At 37.9% G+C, this 25,529-nt stretch overlaps 1 protein-coding gene across 3 annotated transcripts in view; it reads left to right on the top strand.

The window, feature by feature from the left end:
• Positions 1-1,281: 1,281 nt before the first annotated feature.
• Fam13a (family with sequence similarity 13, member A) overlaps positions 1,282-25,529 on the top strand; it is a gene marked incomplete at its 5' end in the record, with an annotated part of 97,677 nt that continues 73,429 nt past the window's right edge. For all 3 annotated transcript variants that reach the window (XM_013502720.1, XM_005401444.2, XM_013502721.1), the window contains 1 exon segment: positions 1,282-1,646. In XM_013502720.1, coding sequence (XP_013358174.1) covers positions 1,618-1,646 — 29 coding nt within the window.

Here is a 25,529-nt window from a genome sequence, read left to right on the forward strand (position 1 = left end):
CTTGAGGCTTTGGGGGAACATCTAGATACATGCCATAACAATGATTTAATCAGATATAGCAAAAGAAAATAGACATTTATAATAGGACCTTGTGTTGTAAACTCAGAATTGTGAGTAGTCTAACAACTTTAGAGCAAACAACAAGGGGGCAAGATGTCTTTTTGGATCAACAAACCCCCATAACTTCTGAATGTCATAGACTCGCTGGCTCTCTGTCCTTTTTGCTATTGGAAACGATAGCCAGGCGTGGTGACGCACACCTGTAATCCCAGCACTCAGGAGGCTGAGGTAGGAGGATTGTTGTGAGTTCGAGACCAGCCTGGGCTACAAAGTGAGTTCAAGGCCAGCCTGACCTACATAGCAAGACCCTGTATCAAAAAGACAAAAAAAAAAAAAAAAAAAGAAAAGAAAAGAAATGGTAGTCTGAGCTATGTTTTAGCTTTTTATAATGTTTGTGATGTAAAAGAATTCTTATGTAAATGTATTTCTACTAGTGCTCTGGCAATGCATGAAATCTATGGATTAGCAATTATGTTCCTAAGAATAACATCATAGTATTCCATACTGAAGGAGGAATCACAAGAGAAAACAACACAAATTTAGAAGATCTTACGGAAAATAGATTTTTGTGTTACCTACAAATAATAATAAAATTAAGAAAGAAACCTCCTAAAAATGCATTTGGTATTCATGTAGGAAAATGACTGTAAGTAAACATATTCAACTTTAACAAAAAAATTCAGAACAAACTGAGTGTAGATTCTTTGATCCCTTAGGAACCAGCTCAGTCTAAGGGCAAGTATCCTCCCCAGAAGGGGAGCGACGTGCCTTGCATGATGTCACCAGTGACTGTAACCACCACAGTGTCAATAAACATCAGCAGGAAATAAATGCGGGTAGGGCAAGGGTCTAGACACATACCTTCCTTCTAGAAACCTCCTGCCTTCCAAGGCTAGCTTTTTTTTTTTTTTTTTTAAGGAAGAAAAGGGACAACCTAGCACATGTCTTCTGCCACAGAAACCTTTAATTTTGGTGGCAGCACGTTCCCTTGACAAATGGTTTTCTTTTAGGCTGTTGGGTCTGCAGCGCTGAAGTACAGGACTCTCCTGTGTGCCAGTTATTGGTTGCCTTCCCCAGACTGACAAGCTTGTCTGTGGAGCTGTTCAGAGGAAAGTTTCAAGTTACCAGAACTGGGCAAGCCCACTGAGAAGCCCAAGAGGAGGTGGGAAGGGGGAGGAGGAGGAGGGAGAAAAGGAGGAGGGGAGGAGGGGAGGAGGGGAGGAGGGAGAGGAGGAGGAGGAGCAGGAGCGCCTTTCACCTTGCTGCAGCTGTTCCTGATTGGCTAGATGGTTCAGCTGCTTCCCTGGAACAAAAGGTCAAAGTGGACTGCAGTGTAACTGTAGAGAGGCAGCCGATAAATAGCCTTGCCTGAAGAAGTTTGGAGGCCGAGATCTCCCAGCAGCACCCTGGCAAACAGCAGCGCAAGTGGTTTCTCCTGCCGGGAGGCGAGCCTTCCTCCCAAGCCCCGCTGAGCCACTGTAAGCAGACGTGCACTGTACAGGCGGCCAGACTTGTGGACGACAGTTGTGAGATTTCATTGCAAGTTTCCATTCGAGAATGGCTTGTGAAATCATGCCTCTGCAAAGGTAGTATTCTTTCGTATCTGTTCTGTTTTATTCTGTTCTGTATTGTCTGAGGAGGGTAAAGCCATGTAACTTTGTCAGTATTTGGCATCTTTCAGTAACACGCTGTAAACTGTGTAGAGACTGTTGTACATAATGTTCTTTCCCAAGACCAGAAATATTTAAATATCACACTGTTCTTGTACTGACATTTTTGCCCACTTTCTCAGCCTTTTCACTTAACTGTATTTTTCTTTGAATGGAAGTGAATATAAGGAAATATTTTCAAAGTGCAAAGAAAAACAGACTGAAGGATATATTGAGCAAGAAAAGTACAATAAAATTGAATCAGCGTCTTAGTTTTTCTACTAAGGCTTTTTAGAAGACGTCGATAGGCTGGAGACTTTTTAAAAATGCATTTTAAGAGCCTTCCTTCCAGACAAGGATTTTCTATCAGTAAGTGTATTAGAATAAGTAGGAATAAATGTTGAGGAGGTATTTCCCCTGGAATAATTCTTGATAGATTTTTATACACATAACACTTTTTTAAACTGCTGTATAAGAATGATTGAGTATAAGGCTCTGTTTTTGTTCATTAGCATTGCAATATGGACCGGGTGGGGCACCATATTGCAATGGGAACCTCACCAAAGTGGAGAAAGGTAATTTAAACAGAGGTGCTAGCTAAAAAATAAAGAAAGAAACTGTAAGTGAATAATGTATCCTGGAATGTCAAGTTGGAAGTCACCTCAGTAATGACTTGTTCCCATTTCCAACCCTCCAATTTCACAAGAGAAAATTGAGACATGAAGCAAGTCTCAGAGTTGCCCAAGGTCACAGGTTACAATTTTTTAATATTAGTTTTGCTAATCAGATCATCACAGTTCAACTTGAATTGCTTTACATGCAATATCACTTGATTCCATAGAAATGTTTCATTTAGAGGGTTTTATTAGTGAAATGATAAAAAGTAGAAATGTTGTTTTTTAGTAGAAAAACCTAAACAAAAAAGAATTTCATTTCCTAAATCTATGTCACAAATGTTTCACTTAATGTTTATGTTTTGACAATGAAAGTGAGATTAAAATTTTTACTATTTATTTGCAGAATGGCTTCTGCAGATATTGACTGTAACATAAACCAATATAGTTATTTTTCTTCCACTGTGCTGACAAGTACACTGTAATGGGAACCTGATGGGAGTGTCCAAAGAATTTCATCTCAAAAAATTAATAATTTAAGGCAAGAGAAGATGGTTTATGGACAAATCTATAGCTTTTCTGTATTAGCCAAGTGGCAAAATCCAAATGCTGGAAACTCCTAAGAGACAAAAATTAAGATATGCTTTTGGAATCTTCATTTGATGTCCAGCTTTAAAGGTGGGGACTTTTTATCATATAACAACATCAGTTCTTAAGATTCTTGAACAGATTGTATTCTAGGCAAGAATATTGGCTATTACTGAATTCTGTAAGAGCTACCTAATAATAGAATAAGTTAAGAAGAAAGTAGGTATTTGTGCTGTCATAATATTGTTCAGATAGGTTTATGATAAATAAAATGAACATGATGTCCTAAAAATTATTTTGCATTATTAGTTTTCATTAATGAACCAAGTAGAACAAATCAAAGATTCACTTGAATTTGCATTCTAGAATAGCAAGTTGCTACTCTTTACATTACTGCACAGCTAGAGATCACTGTTGTCAGCCTTCGCAGCTACAGTGTTTCCCTAGCTCTTAGAGTTTGATTTCCCTGTCATCTTCACTTCAGCGTATGCCTACCTTTGGTTATAAACTTCCTGAAGGCAACCAGCTTTATTTAGCTGTCTTCAGTAAGAGTCCCTTATGAGTCTAAGTGTTCATACAGGAGACTTTTTCTTCAGATCCTGACTCAGTCTCCTTAGCTATTGATTTCCATGACCATCGTGGTCATGATAACTATTGCCAACTGCCTCCTGCCCTATCTGCCTGAAGCAGTGAGAAGTTTGTGGAATTGACAGTAAGTGTGAGACTTGTTCTGTTTCAGAGCACCACTGGGCTAGAGACTGTTCTGAATAGAGATGAGTAAAGGAATCGCCTTAAATCACAGTCAAAGACATTCATACTTGCTATTTGCACTGAGCAAAGAGTTAAGTGTTTCTCATTCTCTAGGTACATGGAGGATTTATTTTTAAAATCAATTCCTTCTCGCTCCCTTCCTTCCAAGATTTATGGAATCTGGAGAAGGCATGGAGTATATCTGCATTTTAACAAGCTTCGTAAAAGCAACTCCGCTACAGATGGTCCACACTTAGAGAAACACTGATGTAAATTCTAGTTAATGATTATAGCTTGTAGAAAGCTACTGACAGCTGGTGTATGTAGGAATCTAACACTATAGTGCTCATCATCTCCAAGTAGCACGTTTAATATCATGACCTTATAGGAGTTTTTTCTGCATAATTGATGCTTTTATGTACTAGTTCATCAGTTCTACTTCTTAAAACAAATATATTGTTTAATAGTAATATATTTATAATGTTGTTTAATATTTTCTTTTTGGCCAAACACCATTCTGTCCTGCCAGTGATCCTAGGATAAGATACGGGTCCTACTTTGTCACATGCTGGTGAGGATGCCGACACATTACTAGACAATTGCAATCCTATGTGGTGAATTCAGTAATATACCACATGATTAGCATAATAATAGAGATATGCCTAGATGGATAATATTACCTTATATTTTATTCAACCACAGATGCTTGTGTGATCTTATCAGAGGCCACATTTGTACTGTAATGTCTATGTACCTTGTAATTTCCATGAATGACCTTTTAGCCTTTCTTATATTGTGAAAGTGTGTAGAAGATGTTTTATTACTGCTAATCTACAACAAATGAGGTTGAAAATTAGGAACGAAAGTTAACACTTTGGCCTCCCTTAATATCTTTTGCTGTTTGTTACTGAAAATAATTTGAAGAGTTTCCACCATGTACTTGACTATTTAGAAACTCATAATCTTCAGTAAAAACTTTTCGGAGACTGTTTAGAATGTGACCCTCTGTACTCAATTCTTACAGTTCACTTAGAAGACTGAAATTAAGACAGGGTCTTACTATTTCTATGAGACAGTTAAATTGTCCCAATTTTTTTTTAGATATTAAAATATTTACGTAGTATTTCTTATAATTAATGAAACACTCAACACACTGCATATTTTCTAAGGTGACTAAGTTTACCTTTAGTCACTAATGGAATAATATGTTTTATTAGATACCAGCTGCTAGCTCAGGCTCTCTGCATGACTCATATTCGCTGGGATGTTTTTGCCCTGCAATATAGTGGAGCTGCAAGTAAGGATCGTATTTTACACAGACTTTAGCAAGCTAAAATCCAAAGACTTACCTCTGAGTCTTACATCTGTAAAAAACTCTCCATTTCCACAGCAGTGTATTGTTTTACTAGATTAACTTTCCAATAGCACCTAACATCATTTATGTCCACAAAGGGTAATAATGGTGGATGAAGTTATGAGCAGTAATGATTAATGTGTGTTTCTTTGGTTTTAATGCATTGACATCTACTTTCATATATTAGCATCCAATTCTTCCCTGGGCTTATTTACCAAAGTGAGAAGCTGAGGTTAACAGTGTCTATGAATTCTCATTTTCATTACTCCACCTAGCAAATTATGATATCCAGTGTGTGTTACTGAATATTAATTTCATGGTGATTAAACATGTGTTAATTCAAAGTGAGTGACACTTTAAAGAAGACTTAAAACAATGTAATTAATGTATAATAGAGATAGAACATCTGAAATTTTCTTTGAAACCTATCAACAGAATTTATCTGGTTCCCTTAAGTATTGGTCTTTAGACTGTAATTGTGCAGCTATATCAAGATTGATAGGGACTGCACCAGTGAAGAGCCCAAGTGACCATGGTCCAGCTCAGGAGCCTTCTGTGTGGTGTTAGAGAGCCCTCTCTCTGCTGCCTGTGGGGATGACATCCTCCATGTAATGCATCTCTCAGGCCATGTTTGCTGACTTGCTGCCCCTCTGGGATCCTCATAACGTATCTCTAAGGCTGTCTTTGCTGACTTGCCGGCGCTCTGGGAGTTCTCCAGGCACTGACCCTCCCTCCACCAGAGTATAAGAGGGATTGAAAGCTGCCTTGCTTCTAATCTGGGTTAACCTGTGTGGGGTTATGTATCTGGATTTAGTCTTCATCACAAATGTAGCCTATATTTGGTAACAACAAAAGGTCAATGAGAACAAATAAGATCTCTACACTTCCTATTTCTATTGATTTGCCCATTCTGGACTTATCATATAAATGGAATTATGTAATTGTGCCATATGTAATCTTTTATAATTGGCTTCTTTCCCTAAGCTTACTGCTTTCAGAGTTCAGCCATATTATAGCAGGTATTGGTATTTTGTACCTATTTTAACATAATATTCTGATTTATGGTATAGCAAATTCTATTTATCTGTTTCTCACTTGATAGACATTTGGGTTGTTTTCACATTTTGACCATAATGAATAATGCAGCTATAAAACATAAGTAGAAATGGCCTTGGGAAATTATGAAAATACAGACTCCATTTTCAAGGCAAATATATCCTCAGAGATCATCATCTCTTCCATTTTCCAGATGATTAATCTCAAACCCAGGAAAACAGAAACATTTGTCTAGTCAGACATATATATGCACCCTATGCAGATGTCTAACAAAAAACAATTGTAGTATGAACTCAGTGATATAGCACGTATTTGGGATTAATAGCAGAGTGCCCACTTGCCTCCACCCTAGCCATTAAACCCTTAGAAGGGAAAGAGTCTGTTGTTATCCAAAGAGAAAAACCATCTAACCAGCGGAGAAAAATTGAACCCCTGACCTTGTTCCCATTAGCACAGAGCTCTCATAGATGGTCCCTTACTGCACCAGACTCTCAAGTTGACTCTGGAAAGCCCAAGATGTTTCCATATGTTAAGCACATAGTAGGAGCTCAATAAATACTTGAATTGAAGATTATAGAGCTATTTAATGGAAGCATATCAGAACACTGCAGCTTCCTATTATAATTTCTAGGAATAGCCTCCTATCAAAAAATTATAAGTAATTTACCTGTAATTGTTATACAAAGTATGTAGTACACAGGGAAAACAATTTGGGAGACTATTTTTGTTTATACAGTATAACATGTGATAGCCTGAGAAAAGATGAAATGCTTTTGGTTTATTTACCAGAAGTACTATAACCATTAAGGCAATTTAAGAAAAATGAAGTTTTTATTTCATATGTACATTAAAATATGAAGGTTTCTTCTTTTATATTTTCCTTCTGTGTTCTATTGTGATCATGGATAAAAATATTTTACAGTCATCTGGAGTAACTTCTTTGTTGGGTGAAGATTTATTCAAAAAAGTTGAATTCATCTTTGACTTTTAAAAATAAGGTTCTTAACTCTCTTATTCCAAGTACAAATGCAAGTATTTTGTATTTGAGAGAATTCTCTTATTCCAAGTACAAATGCAAGTATTTTGTATTTGGAGAAATATTTTGTTATAAATATTGAGAAATAATTTATAGATTGGAGGATCAATGCACTTCTCTTAATGAAAAATATGTTAAGAGCAGTGTTACATTCAGTTTTCATTAAATTTTATTAAGTGATATAACCCAAAATTGTATCCCTAATGAATATAGTACTTCATGGTTTCCAGATTATAATAAAGGTTTTCAGATGTTATATCCTGATAGGGATACATGGAAGGAAATTATGGCAAGCTCATAAATTGTGGTTGTGACCAAGTGTACATGAATATACCTTAACAATTCCAAATGAGTCGATTTTATCCTTGTCATTTCCTAGAAGAGACATCTACATATATATGATAAAATTCAGAAAACTTGAACTTACTAGAAATAAGAGTGAAGAACTAAACTACTCTACTTGGGTCATCTTAAGTGAATGAAATTTGAAAGCTAAGGAAAAGCTTAAGGCGTACAAAATAAATACATCAGTATTTTGCAATCAGCAAAATGATGAAAAGAAATGAATCTAAGGTTAAAATAATCCCTGAAACTAAAATTAGAAACCAGATTTTGGTCAGAGAAGATAACTGATGCACTGTACTGTAAGAGTGGACCTTGACTTAGGAACTCGATTCATTCCCAAGGGCTGGGTGTAACTCAGGTTGTCAGTTGAAGGCTTAGGCTCCTCTCCACAGCCTTCAAAGTCTGTCTCCTGCACACAGGCAGATCTCAGTGTCCTTAGAGAGACACTGGCCCAGGATTTCTCAATGAACTCCATACAGAAAATGATGTGGTAATATCCTTTCCAAAATTCTTTAAGGGTTAAATCTGTATCTGGGACCATCTGGAAACACAAGCATCCAGCATTCAGGTCATAACTCAAGACTTTGGTCATAAGTTAAAATTAAAATTTCCCTCATAACCAGGTGTTCATTTGTCAGACCTGTTCTAACTCGAGGGCCCACTTTTATTTGTATATGACTTTCCTTCATTTTCAACTCCTTGACCTAATAAAAACTGAGGAGACTCCTTTCCATCTAGTGGTTTCTGGGCTCCCCTCAGCCAGACTCCTCCATGGAAACCTGCTGAGCGTGTTGCTGCCCCGTGCCTCTGAAGAGCACTCTCTTATGTGTCCTGTACCTTTTTCCCAATAATGCTTGCATGACCCTCGAAACTGACTTCCAGTATGGTTTATCTGGCCCAACCTGGCCCAAGTTGCCGGACTATGTCGTGCCTCAGAGGACAGGGTTGGCGCTGGGGCTTGGACTGGAATCTCAGGCCTGCCTGCCTCTGGGGCCTTTACCAGTTAATTAGACTTTCTGAGACTTGTTTTTCTTATCCATAAGATCTGGTTAGTAATACCATCCTCTGAGGATGTCTTTGAGTATTGGATGAGATAATGTATATAAACATAGCAAAAAAGCCAGGCTTGTTGTGGGGAGCTTTCCATCAACAGTAGCTGTGAATTATTTTTTCTTAACAGTTGTCAAATTTCAGGCTTCTCTTTCTTAGCTAGCCTGTAAACTCCATGAGCGCTAGGACCATATCTGAGGAACCTGTGTGTTTCTGGCACCTACTGTGGGTTCGAATGAGCGGTAAACACTGCCCTCAAAGCCATCAGTTGCACGAGCGTGGCCCATGGGTCTGGTTGCCCCAGAGTCAAAGTGTAGGTCAGCATCAAGGCCTTGTGAGCTCTCCAGGGCTGCCCCTCACCCAAACACCCAGGCTGAAATCGAGGCTATTAGAAACAAGCCTTGACCCCTTTTTCTGACCAGAGTCCTAGGGGAGATTTGATAAGGGAAGTCCCGCAGGGCAATTTGTGTCATCTTTTGCACATCTTTTGTCTCAGAATTTCCAGGCAGAGTTAATAGTTTGGGAAATTATATTTCCATTAAATAAAAGCTCTATTGACAAACCAGTAAGAAATTTGTGATGAAGGTAAATGTTGAAAGAATTTAACAAAAATAATTTACTCTTTCCTTCTTTCAGTGACTAGAGTTAAAATATTTTAACATTTTTACTCATGTCCTAAAACTATTTTCTCATTAACTAATTTCAACCTCCCAAAAGAGAGTGTTGCTGCGTTTTATATTCTAAATTGGTGCCGCACTAAAGGTAATGACCAGCACTTCTGTGAACAAGAGCACAAAGACAAATGAAAGCTTCCAGCTGCCTTGAAAATAGTTCTGAGACTAAACTGAAAATTTCTTTAAGCGCCACACATCCTTTGGGTTTGCAGTGAGGTAAAAATTTTTTTTTCCTGCTCTCAAGCCAGAACAAACAGATACAGTGTGTGGCAAGGCCATACTCAAACACTGCCTTGCCTGAACATATCCTTTGCTGGGTTTTCCGCACACCGCAGAGAGAACCATGTTTACATTTGGGGCATGATGTCAGAACTCCCATCTCTAATTGTGCAGTTGGAGAGAAGAAATTATATTCTTTTCCTTAAGTAAGGATAGGAAAAAACCCTTGACAAAGTTGTAATCCCACTACAGTTTGAACAAAAAGGAACAAGATCATTTAAGATAACCAATATACAAATTCCTGAGAATGCCTCTAATTGTCAAAACTGATTTTACAAATTGTAAACAGTTTTCAAAATATTTAACCAGAGCAGTGTGAACTCTCAGCAAGATCTTGGTGTTCTGATTGTATTCAGCAGGCTTTAACAGAGCAGGTGTTATTCAAGGTACCTAACTTGGTGGGAATGGTACAGGGATAAATCCCAGAGGTGAGGCAAGCTCTGAGCTCATGATTTTTGCCATCATGAGTTCAGCGCCTCGTCATAGCTACAAAGGGAATGTTTGGAGCCTGCTACAAGAAGCAGCTCCCTCTCCAGGGTGTGGGAGGTAGCATTCTGGGTTAGATGACCCTTGCACTGAAGGGTTAAGTATTTACCAGGCGTAGAGGAGTGGAGGAAGCATTTAAGATAGAGTGAACAACATGTGCAAACAGAGTTGGGGAAGTGCAGTGAGAGGTCTACAGAGGCTGGGATTGGGGTCACTTTTTGTGCCCAGTTCAAACATGTGGATCTTACCCCAAATGTAGAGTGGGCAGAAGAGGCTAAGGGTGAACTGTTGTGGACAGTAAGGAAACAATCTTACCCCAAAACTATTGCAGTAGAAACTGAGAGATCAGATTCGAGCCAAGCACAGTAGTGCATGCCTCCTCTCCAAGCTGCCCAGGAGTCTGAGGCAGAAGGATTACAAGTCCGAGGCCAGCCTGGGCAACTAGGTAAAGCCCTGCCTCAAAATAATAAAGGAACTGAGGCTGTAGCTCAGTAGTAGAGTGTTTGCCTAGCATGTGTGAAGCCCTGGGTTCAATCCCAATGCTGAAAAAGTGAAACAAAACAAAACCCAGGCACAGTGACACAAGCCTGGAATCCCATCCTACTTGGGAGGCTGAGGCAGGAGGATTGTAAGTTAGAGCCCAACCTGGGGTACATAGTGAGACCTTGTCTCAAAGTTAAAAATAAAAAGAGCTGAGGAATGTAGCTCAGTACAAAGACCCTGGGCTGGATCCCCAGTACTGCCAAAGAAAAGGTTAGACTGAAGAGACCTGTTATTTTTTGGAGAGAGTTGATATAGTTTGATGACTATGACTAAATGCAGGTTTAAGAAATGAACTGAGGAGAGCAGCTGGCTTTTAATGTGACATAAACACCATCATAGGAGTAGGGGTTCTGTTCTGTGACCTCCAAACATGTCTCATCCCAGCGTCCCTGGGTAAGTGCAGTGGCACTGAGCAGACAGTTGTGGCTTATTTTCCTCCTCTAAGAGCAGAAAGTGACCCAAAGGAAATGAAAGATCATTTCCCCAACTTAGGAGCTCTCCCCCTTCCACTCACGCACATAATCTAGCCCCATCCAGGTCCCCAGGCAGTGTGAGCTGCTGATCATACAAGCACCCATCCAGGCTTGGAACAAGTTGGGTAGGCAGGGCTGAAACATCGAGATGGTTCTTAGTTCCTCAGGGTAATGGTTCTTTGATTTTGGAAGGTGGTGCAGGTGTTGCAGGAAGCCTCAGTCTCAGGGTCGGAGGAGCTCAAGAGGCCGTGTAGGCGTGAGGGCCTCCCTCACCACCTCTCAAGTTAGTTCCTGACACCATCTTGTGGTTCATCCAGGAGAGAACATTTGAGAAACTTGCCCTTCCAGAGTGATGTTACCCTTTGAAATATATACACTTTTTAGTAACTGTATGGGTTTGCTAGGGCTGCTGTAACAAAGTACCAAACACCAGGTGGCCTTCAACAAGACACATGTTGTCTTGGGGTTCGGGGGCCACCTGGCAGTCCAGGTGTTGGCAGATGGTTCTACCTGTGCAGGTGCAGGAGTGATATCCGCGGCCTCCTCCCTGGCTTCACAGAGCCCCCTGGCTTGGGGCAGGATAAGTCTACCTCTTCTCCAGCTTGTTCCTGTGGACGTGTATGTCCTTGTGTCCACATTTACCCCTTTTATAAGGACAACAATCTCACCGAACACAGGTGTAACGATATTTCAATTTGATCCCCTCTATAAAAGCTCAGTTTCCAAATAAGATGAAATTCTGATAGTATTTATGTCACCTTCTGAAATAAGGGGTGGGGATTTGGACTTCAGTGTATGTTTTGGGGGGCAACACCATCCAACCCCTACCAATGTATTTCAGATTTCCACCAGACAACCAAGAAAATGATAAATATATCTTCCTTTATTGAAATAAAAAATCTTTGGAGGTTCTTTGCCTCTTTGTTTTGCCCCCCAAATAACACCTTTTGGTGTTAGCAAAAATGCACATCCTGTGAATATCAACAGCTGCAGCTTTTGCATTTATCCTTTGCTCAGGAAAATTTGTTTACTCTTGAACGCAGTAATTTGTGTTTCTACTGACTAGGCATTACATTCTTAGTAACACTGTGCAAAAATAAAAAGTACACGAAGCTGCTTGGGCTTGTAAGGAGAAATGGTAAAATACCCCCCTAAATCACAACCATGAACATTTAGCTGTGAACTGATCTGAAGCTTTTATATTTGTTTTCCAAAAAAGAATAGTGAAGTTTTTGTTTTTTATTTGAATACACCCTAACTGGATCAAACCCAAAACCTACGCAGCGGAACACGCTGCCGCAGCACTCCAGGTTGGCCCAGGCACAGAGAATGCCTACCCAAGACTGCGGATAAACGGAAAATACTAAGTATGGCTTTTTATGTTTCCAGAAACAGGAAGGAACGGAAATGTGCTAAGTTCACTTCCTTCATTATTCGCTAAGAAAATTTGCCTGAAATCATTCCTGCCCTTAGCACACTCTGTAGTACAGGGGCAAAAGGCCCAAGTTCCAAATACTTTGCTTTTACATCTTCCTCAACTCCTCTCTTTTTTCCTTTGTTTCTGTTATTTTTGTTGTTGCTTTTATTTTTTAAGCCCCTGCAGATGGCTTTCCTAGTTTTTTTCAATGAATGGAACCTAATTCTTAGCATGTACTCATTTTTCTATAGTTTTCAGTACTCCAGAAAACTTTCAAATGATTTTGAGTATCTCAAATCAATTGGAAATGTATTTCAAGTGTGCAGCTAAATATGCAAATTATGTTAAATTTTTAGTAACCAGACACATGAACCAATTAGAAAGCTGAACTAATTGGACCATTTATATGGACAATTGAAAGGGCAATTGAATGGAATGGTGGTTTGATCTAATAATTGAAGGTCTGTTCTGAATATCTCACTCTGGGAATTCTCCCAACAGTATTTGGTGTTTCTTAGACATATAAAGCACCAAGCTTTTCATGATTTCGGTTAGCTTGCTGTCTAATTAAACCGATAGGCACTGCATTCTGTGGCTTCAATTTAGAAATGAGTGCAGCTCATGAGAAGATTGTAAATCTTGGTGTCATTTATTTATACGCACTTATCAATGCTGAGCCATATAATAAGTCAGGTAGAACTCCGCCAAACGCTGTAAAATCTAAGTTATTGACCTTCTCAGTTGTCACTTCTTAGGTTTGGGTATACAGTATTTGAGAAATACTCTTCCTGCAGGCAGTTGTTTTGAGAGCCTGTAACACTGCATATCCGAAGACGTTAGCCGCTTGACTGTGTGACGTAAATGGGTTGCCTGAGTCTCTCAGTGTATGTTTGAATTAAAAAAAAAAAAAAAGAAACAACCCAATTGGCTGCTTCAACCTAGCTGTTATTCAGAGTCAGCAAATAGGAAATACTTAAAACATGGGCTTGAGAAGAGTAACCAAGGAGGAATGAATCCCAAATTGTTACAGTTTGACATTGGCATAATTTTAGGATACACATTCCTCTTCATGTACACAACCCATGTCCTTATTCTTATAAAATAAAAATATTATTAAAAGTAAATCAGAATTCTAAATTTAGAATTTAGGCAAAAATTTTTAATACCTCTGAAGGTATTAAAAATCATTGGACATGATTGAGATTGACAAAAAAAACTAGGAACAGGTATAATTAACCCATACAAATAGGTTCTTTGGGGCCTGTAATACAAGAGCAGTATCTATTGTGCATAGCTATGTGGAAATGGTGACTTTTTCAAATGTTTTGCTTTTTTTTTCTTGTACTAGGAATAGACCTTTTATTTTTTGTTTTGAGACAAGGTCTCACTAAGTCACTGAGTTGCCTAACCTGGGCTTCAACTTGGAATCCTCTTGCTCCAGCCTCTCTCAGTCCTGGAATTGCAGGCCTGTGCCGCCACAGCCAGCTATGTTTTGCATTCTGATTTGTAAATTTGATGGAAAACTTTATTTCTTCATTGTTGGGCAGAATTGTCTGGGGGTATTTTTTCCTTAAAATTGTCTTTCAAAGTCAGTGCAATAAATTTAATGAATTTAAAGCTGTTCAATTTCAAATCAATGCTTTGCTTGCTTCAGAATTCTTATCTTTGTTGAGATTATATTACTAAATCTCAAGCAAGGGTATTTCCATGAAAAGAAAAGAAATAATGTTAATTACATGTAAAAATTGATTTATTTAAACTTATTTTTATTTCAAGTTATATTGTCCTTTTTGGGCATGGTACTTGGATTGCTACCTGTTGAATGCTAATTATTGACTAAATATAATACAGAGTGTGTTTCATTTTATATAAATTTTGGTGTTTATATTTTCTCTTTTAGAACACTTAAAACTGATTAAAATTAAAGGATGTGTAGATCCAAATTCTGGGTTTGTTTTGTCTTCCACCAACCAATTTACTTTGTGCAAATGCAGAGTGAAAAATATTTTCCTTATTATTAAAACTTTGCATTTCTATCAAGAGACATTAGTGATATGCTGCCTTTGCATTTTAATAATCACTTTCTAAGTGCTAAGGAGCATAGTACATTTTTGACAGATTGCCTAAAGATGAGAGTTGCTAGAATAAAAAGCATGACAAGGAAATTATGAAGTCCTGAGATCTTACTGAAGGCTACTGTAGTGCAGGCTGGCTGTGGCATGGATTGTTTTCACTAACCTACTCATCACACAATATTTTAATAGGATAAAATAAAGAGGAAAAGCCAGGCATAGTGGGGCACACCTCCTAGCTACCCAGGAGGCTAAGGCAACTTAGCAGGACCCTGTCTCAAAATGAAAAATTTAAAAAGGACTGAGATGTAGCTCGATGGTATGACGCCCCAGGTTCCATCCCCCGGGGGATTTTTTTTTCTACAACAAAAATATGAAATGAAACAAATTTTTTTAAAGGGCTGGGACTATAGCTCAATGCTCCTTGGGTTCAATCACCAGTACCACAAAAGAGATAAAGACAACAAACAATCAAAATGAACTCACATGTGCTGCAAAAATTTATCTATAACTGGCTGTGTCACCTACATGAGTGATGAGCCCACTATGAGCCTATTTTTCTCATCTGAATGAAAAAGCAAGGGGCAAGCACAGGGCAGGTTTTCTGCAAGGGTCTAAATGAGATAATGCAGAGCTTACCTGTCTCTCACTCCTCATGAATAAATGTGTGCAGGAGGAAAGGTATAAAGGAAAAGTGAGTCGCTCTGTTGGCTACAGACGTGTAGCACACATCCAACCAAAATGCACAGTCAAAGCACAGAGCTCTGCACCATCTCATCAACCCCACAAGCACTTCTTACAAAAAGCCGCAGGTATCCCTAACTAAATGTTCAACGAAGTATGTTATGGTAAGCATGTTCATTTTCATTCCAACATGCTACATGTCAACATTAAGAATCTGTTCCAGGTAAAAAGGGGAACAGGCCTCATTTTACAACACACAGGCAATTGCCCTATAATAACAAGTCACTGTATGTTTTTAGTGGTGGTGTCTTGGACACATTTTTTGTCATACTTAGTATGACACAGATTCCTTGAACTAATCATAACATTTTTATAATTGTTAAGTGTTTCTCAGGAATATTCTGAAGCCAAATACAGAGCTGCCTGTGTTAGGTTGGCTTAAAGTAGTCACTGCCTGTGACCTCTCTGCTCAGTTGGTTTCATCCAAGGACACGGCATTCCCAAAATGTTGTCACTGCTCAAACACTACAAGATTCGCCCTCAGTACTCCCACATGGAAGCCGCGGTGAAGCTGGCCTATCACTTACCCTGCACTTGGGAGACATCATGAGAGAATGCATAAAATTACATCATATTTTGTGTGCCATCTACCATCTAAAATGTTAAACCTTTTCAGCTTCCAAGACATGTGTGTGTGTGTGTGGTGTGTCACACTGTAACTATAGTAAGATTTTGCCAGTTGAAGCAAAGGCTTCTGATTTTGTCAGTAATGTTTAAGAAAATAAGGAAGCAGAGAAAATCCTGACCTGTGCTTTGAGATCATTTATTAGAAGAAAAAAATGTTAAAGAAAGCATAACAAGTACAGCATACATTTTACAGTTTTAAAAATGAAGTGCATTCATGTTAAGTGCCGAAATCGTTTCTAGTGGTTTGAGGAACCTTCGCTGTGTACTTGCCTCTGTGTCCTGTTATACTGTGCACACTACTCAGGAGTTAGTAGAGCAACCAGAGAAGAACCAGGCCCTGAGGCCTTCCATGCTAGGGAATCATTCCCCAGAGAAGAATCAGACCCTGAGGCCTTCCACGCTAGGGAATCATTCCGGAAGAGGCCCTAAAGTGTGTATTTTCTTGGCTGTTTCTTACTTTTATTATCATGTTAATGAGCTGCACTTAACTTTGCAGATAATTGTGTCTATAATCACTGTAAGAGTTTATGGTAATATATGAGTACTTGAATTGGATTTCAAAATAAGGCAGCAGAAAGCTTCCTCTTGAGGTGTGAAATGAAAGCTTCCTCTTGAGGTGTGACTTTTGCCTTCGGCTTATCTGGAAAGAACTGTCTCTTGATGACCTCCCTTGAAGAAGTAATTGATGCTGGCTCAGTGCAAGGGAGGATATGTTTTACTAACTTTACTCCATCCTGAGATTGGCACTAATGTGTCAGAATCAATCTATGACAGACAGAACAGAGTTTTTGTAAAATTGACATGTTCTATTAATGAAAATGATATTAACTCAAAATTTATTTTCATTTTAGTTCACAGAAAGATGAAAGACTTTTGTTACCTTTCTATTTGAGGTATTTATTTCATTTTTTTTCTGGTCTCCTATAGGGAGTAGAAGAGGGTTAAAGCAGTTTTGGGTTTATTTGTTCATTTTAATACTCCTTATAGGACATTCTATCCCGGGGTCAGACTCATCTTGCGGGAGTTCCTCACATAGTGTCTATGCTCTGTTTATTCTCTCTTTGGTTAAGAAATCCTTTTAAAAAATATTTAATATAGCTGAAAAGACTAAAATTAGGTATTTTATTTTAAATGCAGAAATGATACGGTGGACATTTTAATTCTAAAAACTGCCTTCTGATTAGGAGGTAACCTAAATTACAAATCTAGCTGGGGCTCTAGGTGAGTGATAGAGCATCTGTCTAAGGTAAGCACAGCAGAGCAAAACAAAGAAACAATATCCTGTACGTATATATGCACAGATGGGAGGGTGAGGGCCAGCACGGGGACTGCTTGCTGAAGAAGCCTTGGATTGTGTTAGCTTATTTTCTGTGCAGAAGTTGAGTAGGAAACTAAATATTCAGCAGTTCTGTGGGGTGCAGGATTATTTTCATCTTTCCTCAATTTTGAAGCACACTTTTTTGAATGCCAGGATGCACGGTACATAATGTGTTTATCTGCTTATTTTGAAGCTGATTTGTTGTAATAGGCCCAAGTTAGACATAGACTGCAGCTCAACTACCAATGGTTCAGAAATGTGTTGTAGGACATCAGGCTTAGTCAAATGATTGCTTTTCAGCAGAGACCCGCCCTTAGCAACTTGTAGCCTACTGCATCATCGCCTTATGGCAAGAGGGAGGACAGTTGAGCTTGCAGTTTGAGCACCATGGTGGTCTTTTTTTTTGCTTCCTGGTATCCTGCTCACCAAATCAGCATGTTCTGGTTCACAGTCTTTCTCAACTGTGCAGTTACTGTGAACACATGAGGATGTTGTTCCTGAGTGCGTAGTGATTCTGGTATTCATTATGTAAATCCTCAGAGAAATATCAAACAAATGATTATTACCGGTTAATGGCAATTAAGTTTTACAGAGTCTGGGATAATGCAGCACTCAGTCACTGTAATTAAGGAGAACTGTTTCTCTAAATGTGGTGTTACTCTGGGTAGCATCAATCTGTGTTTATATAGTATTGAATTTTATTTTACAATACTTTATCTTTCTTTAAAGTAGATGAAAAAACATGTTCATTAGTTTTAAGTAGTCAAAGACATATAAAGGTATTTTATAGTGTAAAATTTTTTATAATTATCTGGCCTCTAATACTGTATACAGAGTCTGCCAAAAAATGTGTACACACTTCAGAAAAAGAAAAACTTGTATAGATATTCAATACTAAATTTATTAAGACATTTTGAGGTTAATACAAGTTACCTCTGCCTTCTACAATTACAAGAGGAGCTCAAAGCGGTGGCCATCGGCTTCCAGCCATTTATCAGTGTTGCGAACTGCTGCTTGGCCGTGGACATTGCTGCACAGGCATTTTCAACTTCTTCTCTAAGGGCCAGCAGTGAGGTGGGTTTTCTGTGAAATATAACGTCCTCTAGGGTTCCTAATATGACTCTAACACCACTGCTGCAAAAGCATTATATTATTTTTCTTTCCTAAACTATGAATGCAGTTATACAATGTATAACTAATGATTTCGTCTTTTTAAAAATACTATTATCACAAGACAAAACTAAAAGAGTAAAAGAAAACTAGAATATTTACTAATCTCTCATTGGAAGCTATTTGACCTTTTTCAGTGTTACAAGTCATAAAACTAAGTTATGATAAAATAGGAAAAAATAGGTATACTATGCCATCTTTAAAGTAAAAAAAGAAAACTTAGAAGCAGGTATTTTTTTATGTGCTGAAAATTTAAACTAAGTGAAGCTATTTCATAATGCAAAAATGGTACTTATTTAGTGTGAAATTAAATATTTAATAGTATTTTCCTTTTCTGAGAGTTTTAGAAATTATGTAGGAATTAGTTTGGGGAACATTATGTTAATTTTTTAAAATTTATTTTAAGGAGAAAAAATAAAACAAAATTTGAAAACAAGATAATAGGAGGGTGGACCAGGGGTATAGCTCAGTGGTACATTGCCTGCGGACAAACTCACGATTCTGAGTTTGATTCCCAGTACCCACCAAAAACCTAAAAATATAATAAAAGTGTAACAATGATTAATACATCACATATTGCTATCTCTAAATCAGTTACTCAGAGTACAGGATATAGGCATTTAATTGTCCAAACAATATTAGCACAAATCTTTCTTTTCAATGAACAAAGAGAAATTAGTAGTATAACTATCTTAACTGCTTTGTGTATATATACATTTTTTCCTTTTCCTTTCCTTCCATTCTCCTTTCCCCCATCCCAGTTTCTATTTCCTTCTGAACAATTTCTTCCCATTTTATGATATCTGTTGTACATTCTGGATCTTATTTATGATTTCTACTTCTCACACTAGGGAGACAATAGAATGTTTGCACATGTGCATCTGGTTTATTTCACCTATATGTATGGTCTCAAGTTGCATCCATTTGCCTGTTAAAGTTTCCAAGGTATCCTTCTTTATGACTGTGTAGTACTCCATTGTATAAAAGGACCATGTCTTTTTTATCCATTCCTCAGTTGATGAGCATTTGGGTTGTTTCCAAGATCTAGTTATTAGGAATTGTGCTGCTATAAATATGGGTGCACATATATCGCTGTGATGTGATGTTTTAATTCTTCTGGTAAGATACCCAGCAGAGCAATAGTTGGGTCAGATGGGACCTGCAATCCTAGTTTTTTGAGGAATCTCCGCACTGATTTCCACAGTGGTTGCACCAGTCTACACTTCCACCAACAGTGGTGAAAAGGGTTCCTTTTTCCTCACAGCCCCTCCAGCATTTGTTACTGGTTGATTTCTTGATAATAACCATTCTTCAGGAGTGAGATGAAATCTCAGTGTTGCTTTAGTTTGCATCTCTCCAATGACAGTGATGTTGAGAACTTTTTCATATATTTATTTGCTGTTTGTATTTCTTCATCTGAGAAGTGCATATCCATCTCAGATACCCAATTTTGGACTGAGTCTTTAAATTTCAGAGATACGATTTTTTTTTTATAGTTCTTTATATGTTCTTGTCTGAGGAACAGCTGGCCAACATTCCTTCCCACATTGTGGATTATCTTTTCACTTGGTTGGTGCTTTCTCTTGCTGTGCAAAAAAAACCTTTTAGTAAGACAAGATCCCAGGTGTTGATTCTTTGTGATAGTTCCTGTGCAATTGGGGTTTTATTGATAAAGTCTTATCCTACATCAATGTCTTTAACAGTTTTACGTATTCTATCTTCCAACAGATTTAATGTTTCCATTTTAATATTTAGATCTTTGTATGTGTGTGTGTGTGTGTGTGTGTGTGTGTGTGTGTGTGTGTTTGTGTGTGTGTTTTCAAGACAGGATTTCACTTTAATCCATTTAGTTTAGTGCACAGTGAAAGGTATGGGTCCAGTTTTAATCTTTGGCATGTAAAGAGCCAGTTTGTTCTGCACCATTTATTAAAGAGGCTATCTTTCTTCCAGTGATAGCCTTTGGCATCTTTGTCAAAGATAAGGTATCTGAGTATGTCTAGAGTTCTTTTTGCATCTTGTAAGCTGTTCTATTGATATTTGGGTCTGGTTTTTTTTGATAGTACCATGCTGTTTTTATCATAGTAGCTTTATAGTATAATTTTAAGTCAGGGCTTGTGATGCCCTCTGCCTTGCCTTTGTTGCCCAGAATTGCTTTTGCTATTCTAGGTCTCTTCTGGTTCCAAATGAATTTTGGGATTATTTTCCCTAATTCCATGAAATATGCTGTTGGAATTTTGATTAGAATTGCATTAAATCTGTACAACAGTTTTGGAAGTATGGCTATTTTCACTACTTTGGTTCTTCCTATCCAAGAGCAGGGGATATCTTTCCATTTTCTGATCTGCTTCAATCTCCTTTTTCAGAGTACTGTAGTTTTCAGCACAGAGGTTTTTTACTTCCTTTGTTAGACTGATTCCTAGGTATTTCATTTTTTTGGATGCTATTGTGAAGGTGTTGTTTCCCTAATTTCTCTCTCAGTGAGTTTATTTGTGTACAGGAAAGCTATTGATTTTTGAGTGTTGATTTTGTATCCAGCTATGCTACTGAATTTGTTTATTAAATGTAGCAGTTTTTAGAGGAGTTTTTGGGGTCTTCTATGTAGAGTATCATGTCATCCACAAATAATGATAGTTTAACTTCTTCCTTTCCTATCATTAATTCCTTTTATTTCTCTTTCTTGTCTAATTGCTCTGGCTAAAGTTTCCGGGACTATGTGAATAAGAGTGGAGACAGTGGACATCTTTGTTCTGTTCCTAATTTTAGAATGAAAGCTTTCAGTTTTTGTCCATTCAGTATGATGCTGGTTATTGGTTTGTCATAGATGACTTTTATCAGATTGAGGTAAAGACCATCTATTCCAATATTCTGTAGGGTTTTCATCATGAATGAGTATTAGACTTTGTCAAAACCTTTTTCTGCATCTATGGAGATAATCATATGATTTTTGTCTTTGGCTCTTTTAATATAGTGTATTACATTTATTAATTTACATATGCTGAACCATCCCTGCATCCCTGGGATGAATCTCATTTGGTCATGGTATATAATCTTCTTGGTGATATTCTGCATTGTTTGCCAGTATCTTATTGAGAATTTTTATATCTATGTTCATTAGGGAGATTGGCCTGTAGTTCTCTTTCTTAGTTGGGTCTTTCTTCCATTTTGGTATCAGGGTACCAAATTTCTTCCAGTAATGAATTTGGGAGTATTGCTTCTCTTTCACTTTCATTAAAGAGTTTGAGAAGTAGTAGTGTTAGGTCTTGTCTAAATTTCTGGTGGAATTCAGCAGTGAATTTTTAAGGGCTTGGGCTTTTCTTTGTTGGTAGGTTTTTAATTACATCTTTGATTTCATTGATTGATATTGATTTATTTAGGATTTTTATATCTTCTTGATTCAGCTTCAGTAATTCATATGTATCTAGAAATCTGTCCATTTCTTCTGCAGTTTCCATCTTATTAATAATACAAGTTTTCAAAGTAGGTGTAGATGATATTCTGAATTTCTGAGGGTCGTTGTGATTTAAGCCTTTTCCTTCCTAAATGTGTGGATTTGAGTCTTTTCTTTCCTTTTTTTGATAAGGTTAGATAAGGGTTTGTCAATTTTACTTAATCTTTCAAAGAACCAACTCTTTGATTTATTGATTTTTTTGTATTATTTTCTTAGTCTCCAGTGTGATAATTTCTGCTCTGATCTTTATAATTTCCTCCCTCGTACAAGCTTTTGCTGTAGCCTACTCTTCTTTTTCTAAAAGTTGAAGGTTCAACATTAAGTTGTTTATTTGCGCTTGCTCTGTTTTACTGATATGGGTACTCTTTGCTATAAATTTCCCTCTTAGGTCTGCTTTCATTGTGTCTCATAAGTGCCAGTATGTTTAATTGGCATTATCATTTAATTGTAGAAACTGTCTAATTTCTTCTTTAATTTCATCTGTGACCCATTGGTTATTCAGGAGGGTGCTATTTAATTTCCATGTGTTTATTTCCTGTGGTTTCTTTTGCCATTGATTTCCAGTTTCATTGCACCATGGTCTGATAATATGCATGGGATAATTTTAATTCCTTTGCATTTACTTAAGCATTTTCTACGAGCTAGTATGTGGTCTGTTTTGGAGAATATCCCATCCCATGTGCAGCTGAGACGAATGTGTATTCTGATGCTGTGGGGTAGAACACTCTGTATACATCTGTTAAGTCCATTTGTTCAAAAGTTTGGTTCTTTTGGTTCAAAAGTTCTAATATGTCATTGTTGACTTTTTGTCTAGTTTATCTGTCTTTTTGTGACAGTGGACTATTGAGATCTCCCAATACAATTGTATTATTGCTCAATTTTTATGTCCATTAGTATTTGTTTTATATAGTTGGGTACACTGGTATTTGTTGCATATACATTTATGATTATTATCTCTTCCTCTTGGATTGTTCCCTTTACATGGATGTAGTGACCTTCTTTATCTCTCTTAATGAGTCTTGGCTTGAAATTAACTTTGTCTGCAAATAGAGTAGCTACCCCTGCTTTTTTCTGGGTTCCTATCACATGGAGTATTGTTTTCCATCTTTTGATTGTCAGTCTATGAATTTCTTTTTGAATTAAATGTGTTTCTTGTATGTAGCATATTGTTGGGTCCTGCCTCTTGATCCATTCTGCCAGTTTGTGTCTTTTGATTGGTGAATGGAGACCAGTTATGGTTATACCTGATATGCACTGACTTACCCTCACCATGTTATTTTCCTGTTTTTGGCTCCCCCCACTTTTCCCTCCTTTTGTTTAATTGTTTGCCTTGCCTGATGGATTCCTTCTGTTGGAGTTCATGGAGTTGTAGTCCTTGTTATCTCTTTCTAGAATGTCCTTCAAAACATTTTGGAGTGCTTGATTTTGTGGTCATAAATTTCCTCAGATGTTCTTTGTCATGGAAGTGTCTTATTTCTCCATCAGTTTTGAAAGATAGCTTTGCAGGGTACATCAATCTGGGTTAAAGGTTGTTTTCCTTTAGAACTTGAAATACTTTACTCCAATCTTTCCTTCACTTGAGGATTTGTGCCAAGAAGTCAGCTGTCATTCTGATGGACTTTCTTTTACAGGTGATTTGTTTCTTTTCCCTAACAGCTTTTAATATTCTATTTTTATGTTGGATTTCTAGAATCTTGATTATGACATGCCTGGCTGTAGATTTATTTTTATTTAGCTAACTGGAGTTCTGTATGCCTCACGTACTGTCCATCAAATTCTTTTTCTCTACCAGGGAAGTTTTCTGCCATGATGTCTATGAACAAATTTTTTATAACATTTGTGCTATTTCCTGTTTTTTTCATTTACTCCAATCAATCTTAAATTATTCTTCTTTGCCTCATCTAACAGCTACTGGGTTGATTTCTCATGGTCCCTTGCCATTTTTAAGGAATCTTTCTTTTCATAATTGCTAACTGCAAGCCTGTCTTCTATATCTGAGATCCTGTTCTCACATTGACTTAATCTACTGCAAATACTTTCTATGGAAGTTTTATTCTCCTAGATATCTGCTTGAATCTGCCTTATGGATCCATTTCTTTCCTATGCTCAGCATTCGTGGCTTCCATAATTATCTTAAACTCCTCTATTTTTTTTGGTCTGTATCTGCTCTGGAGTCACTAAGCATAGTTTTCATTGTGGACACCATCTCTGCAGTTATCTGAGAAATTATTTTTGATTTGATTTTTTCTAAAGCCTCATTCAATTGCTTTGTTGTTACCACGTCAGAGGCCAAGTGAGTGGCTTTCAGATTGTCCCACCTCATTGACCCTGGGTTTGCCTTTGGTGAACTGGATGTCTGAGACTGCATCTTGTTTAAGTGTCTTCCCACTTTATTTTCTTTTTTTAGTTTAATTCCTGCGGTGATACTTGTAAACTGCCTGTGGTGGATTGCTTTATTGCTAATATTTAGAACCCTTAGGAAGTGACTACTTCTCTGAGGTATTGTCCAGGTATAAGTGTTTTTCGGTTTTGAGTCTGCTGCAAGATCCTATATCTTCATTTTGTTGGGGATGGGAAGTTGCTGTCTGTTTGTCTCAACCCGTTTCTTTGGCATTGTGCCACAGTATCTTCTGAAACCATTAGTCAATCTCAGTCTTGGAATACCAGGAAGAAGAGCTATTTAGAGCAGTTATGTTACTTTTGGCTAAAGTGGTATCATCAGCAATTACAGTAGCAACAGTCATAACCTAGAATATAACAAAATGAGGGAAACCATTAATTTGCCACATTTAACCATATGAACTAGATTTGAAGTTATGTAACAAAATCTAAAACAGACAAGAAAATTATTTGAAGTATATAAGTCCTTAATATGTCAATTTTACCCTCAGTGGTTAAAATTTAAAAGGGTTTAAGGAAAAATTAGAGAGGTAGAAGAACAGGAAGAGATTAGAAGTAAGGCAGGAGGACAAAGGGGGATCATGCTAACTTTGGGAAACTGGTGCAGAAGACTAGACGGAAGGAGAGAAGGAAGAGATAAAAAGAACAGAATAAGAACCACAAAGAGGCTGTAAAAACCATGTTCACACTCATATAATATAAAATAAAATCAAACAGTGAAAGAGAAAAAAAATAAACACCACCACAACAAAAAACGAGACAGCAAAAGAAAAAAGGAGAAAAAAAAGTCCACTTCCAGGTTTGTCTGTGCTGTCGCTAGTAGACAGTGTGTGGATACAGAGTCCAAATCTGTGTTGATTTGTCCCAGCAAGCCAGCAGTAGCTTTTTGGTGGAGTAATGGACAATTTCAGCAAGTCTGCACCTTCTGGCCAAGACCAGACTCATTCGGCCTGTAGCCATCAGTGCACCTTCCTTGGGCCTGAGCCTGGCTGGGAGCTGCTAGATGGAGCCAGCAGCTGCTCTAAGTCCTGAGCTCAGCCAGCCCCTCTCCAAGATAGCTCCAGGCCAATTGCTGTCCTGCAGGACAACTGAGCCCTCAGGACTCACCACCAGCTAGTGCAGTCCTTCACATCTGCTGTTCCTTTCCACTGCTGCATCTCTCCATCAAGGCCTCTGGGATTGCCAGCAATCGCTGTGTGTCCACAGGTTCGAATCACTCCCCTGCACAGTGAGTCCTATCTCAGAGAAGGCTCTACCAGCTACCTCATTCTCTTCATTGAAGTTCCTCTCTTCACTCTCTCTGTTGGTTTCACTTCCTGCCTCAGTTCCTTCCTGGGTCCAGGAGACCTACTTCCCTCCCTTTTGTCTTCCCCACA

The sequence above is a fragment of the Chinchilla lanigera genome, unplaced genomic scaffold (genome assembly GCF_000276665.1).
Source record: "Chinchilla lanigera isolate Chin_1 unplaced genomic scaffold, ChiLan1.0 scaffold00073, whole genome shotgun sequence".
Classification (NCBI taxonomy): Eukaryota; Metazoa; Chordata; class Mammalia; order Rodentia; family Chinchillidae; genus Chinchilla; species Chinchilla lanigera.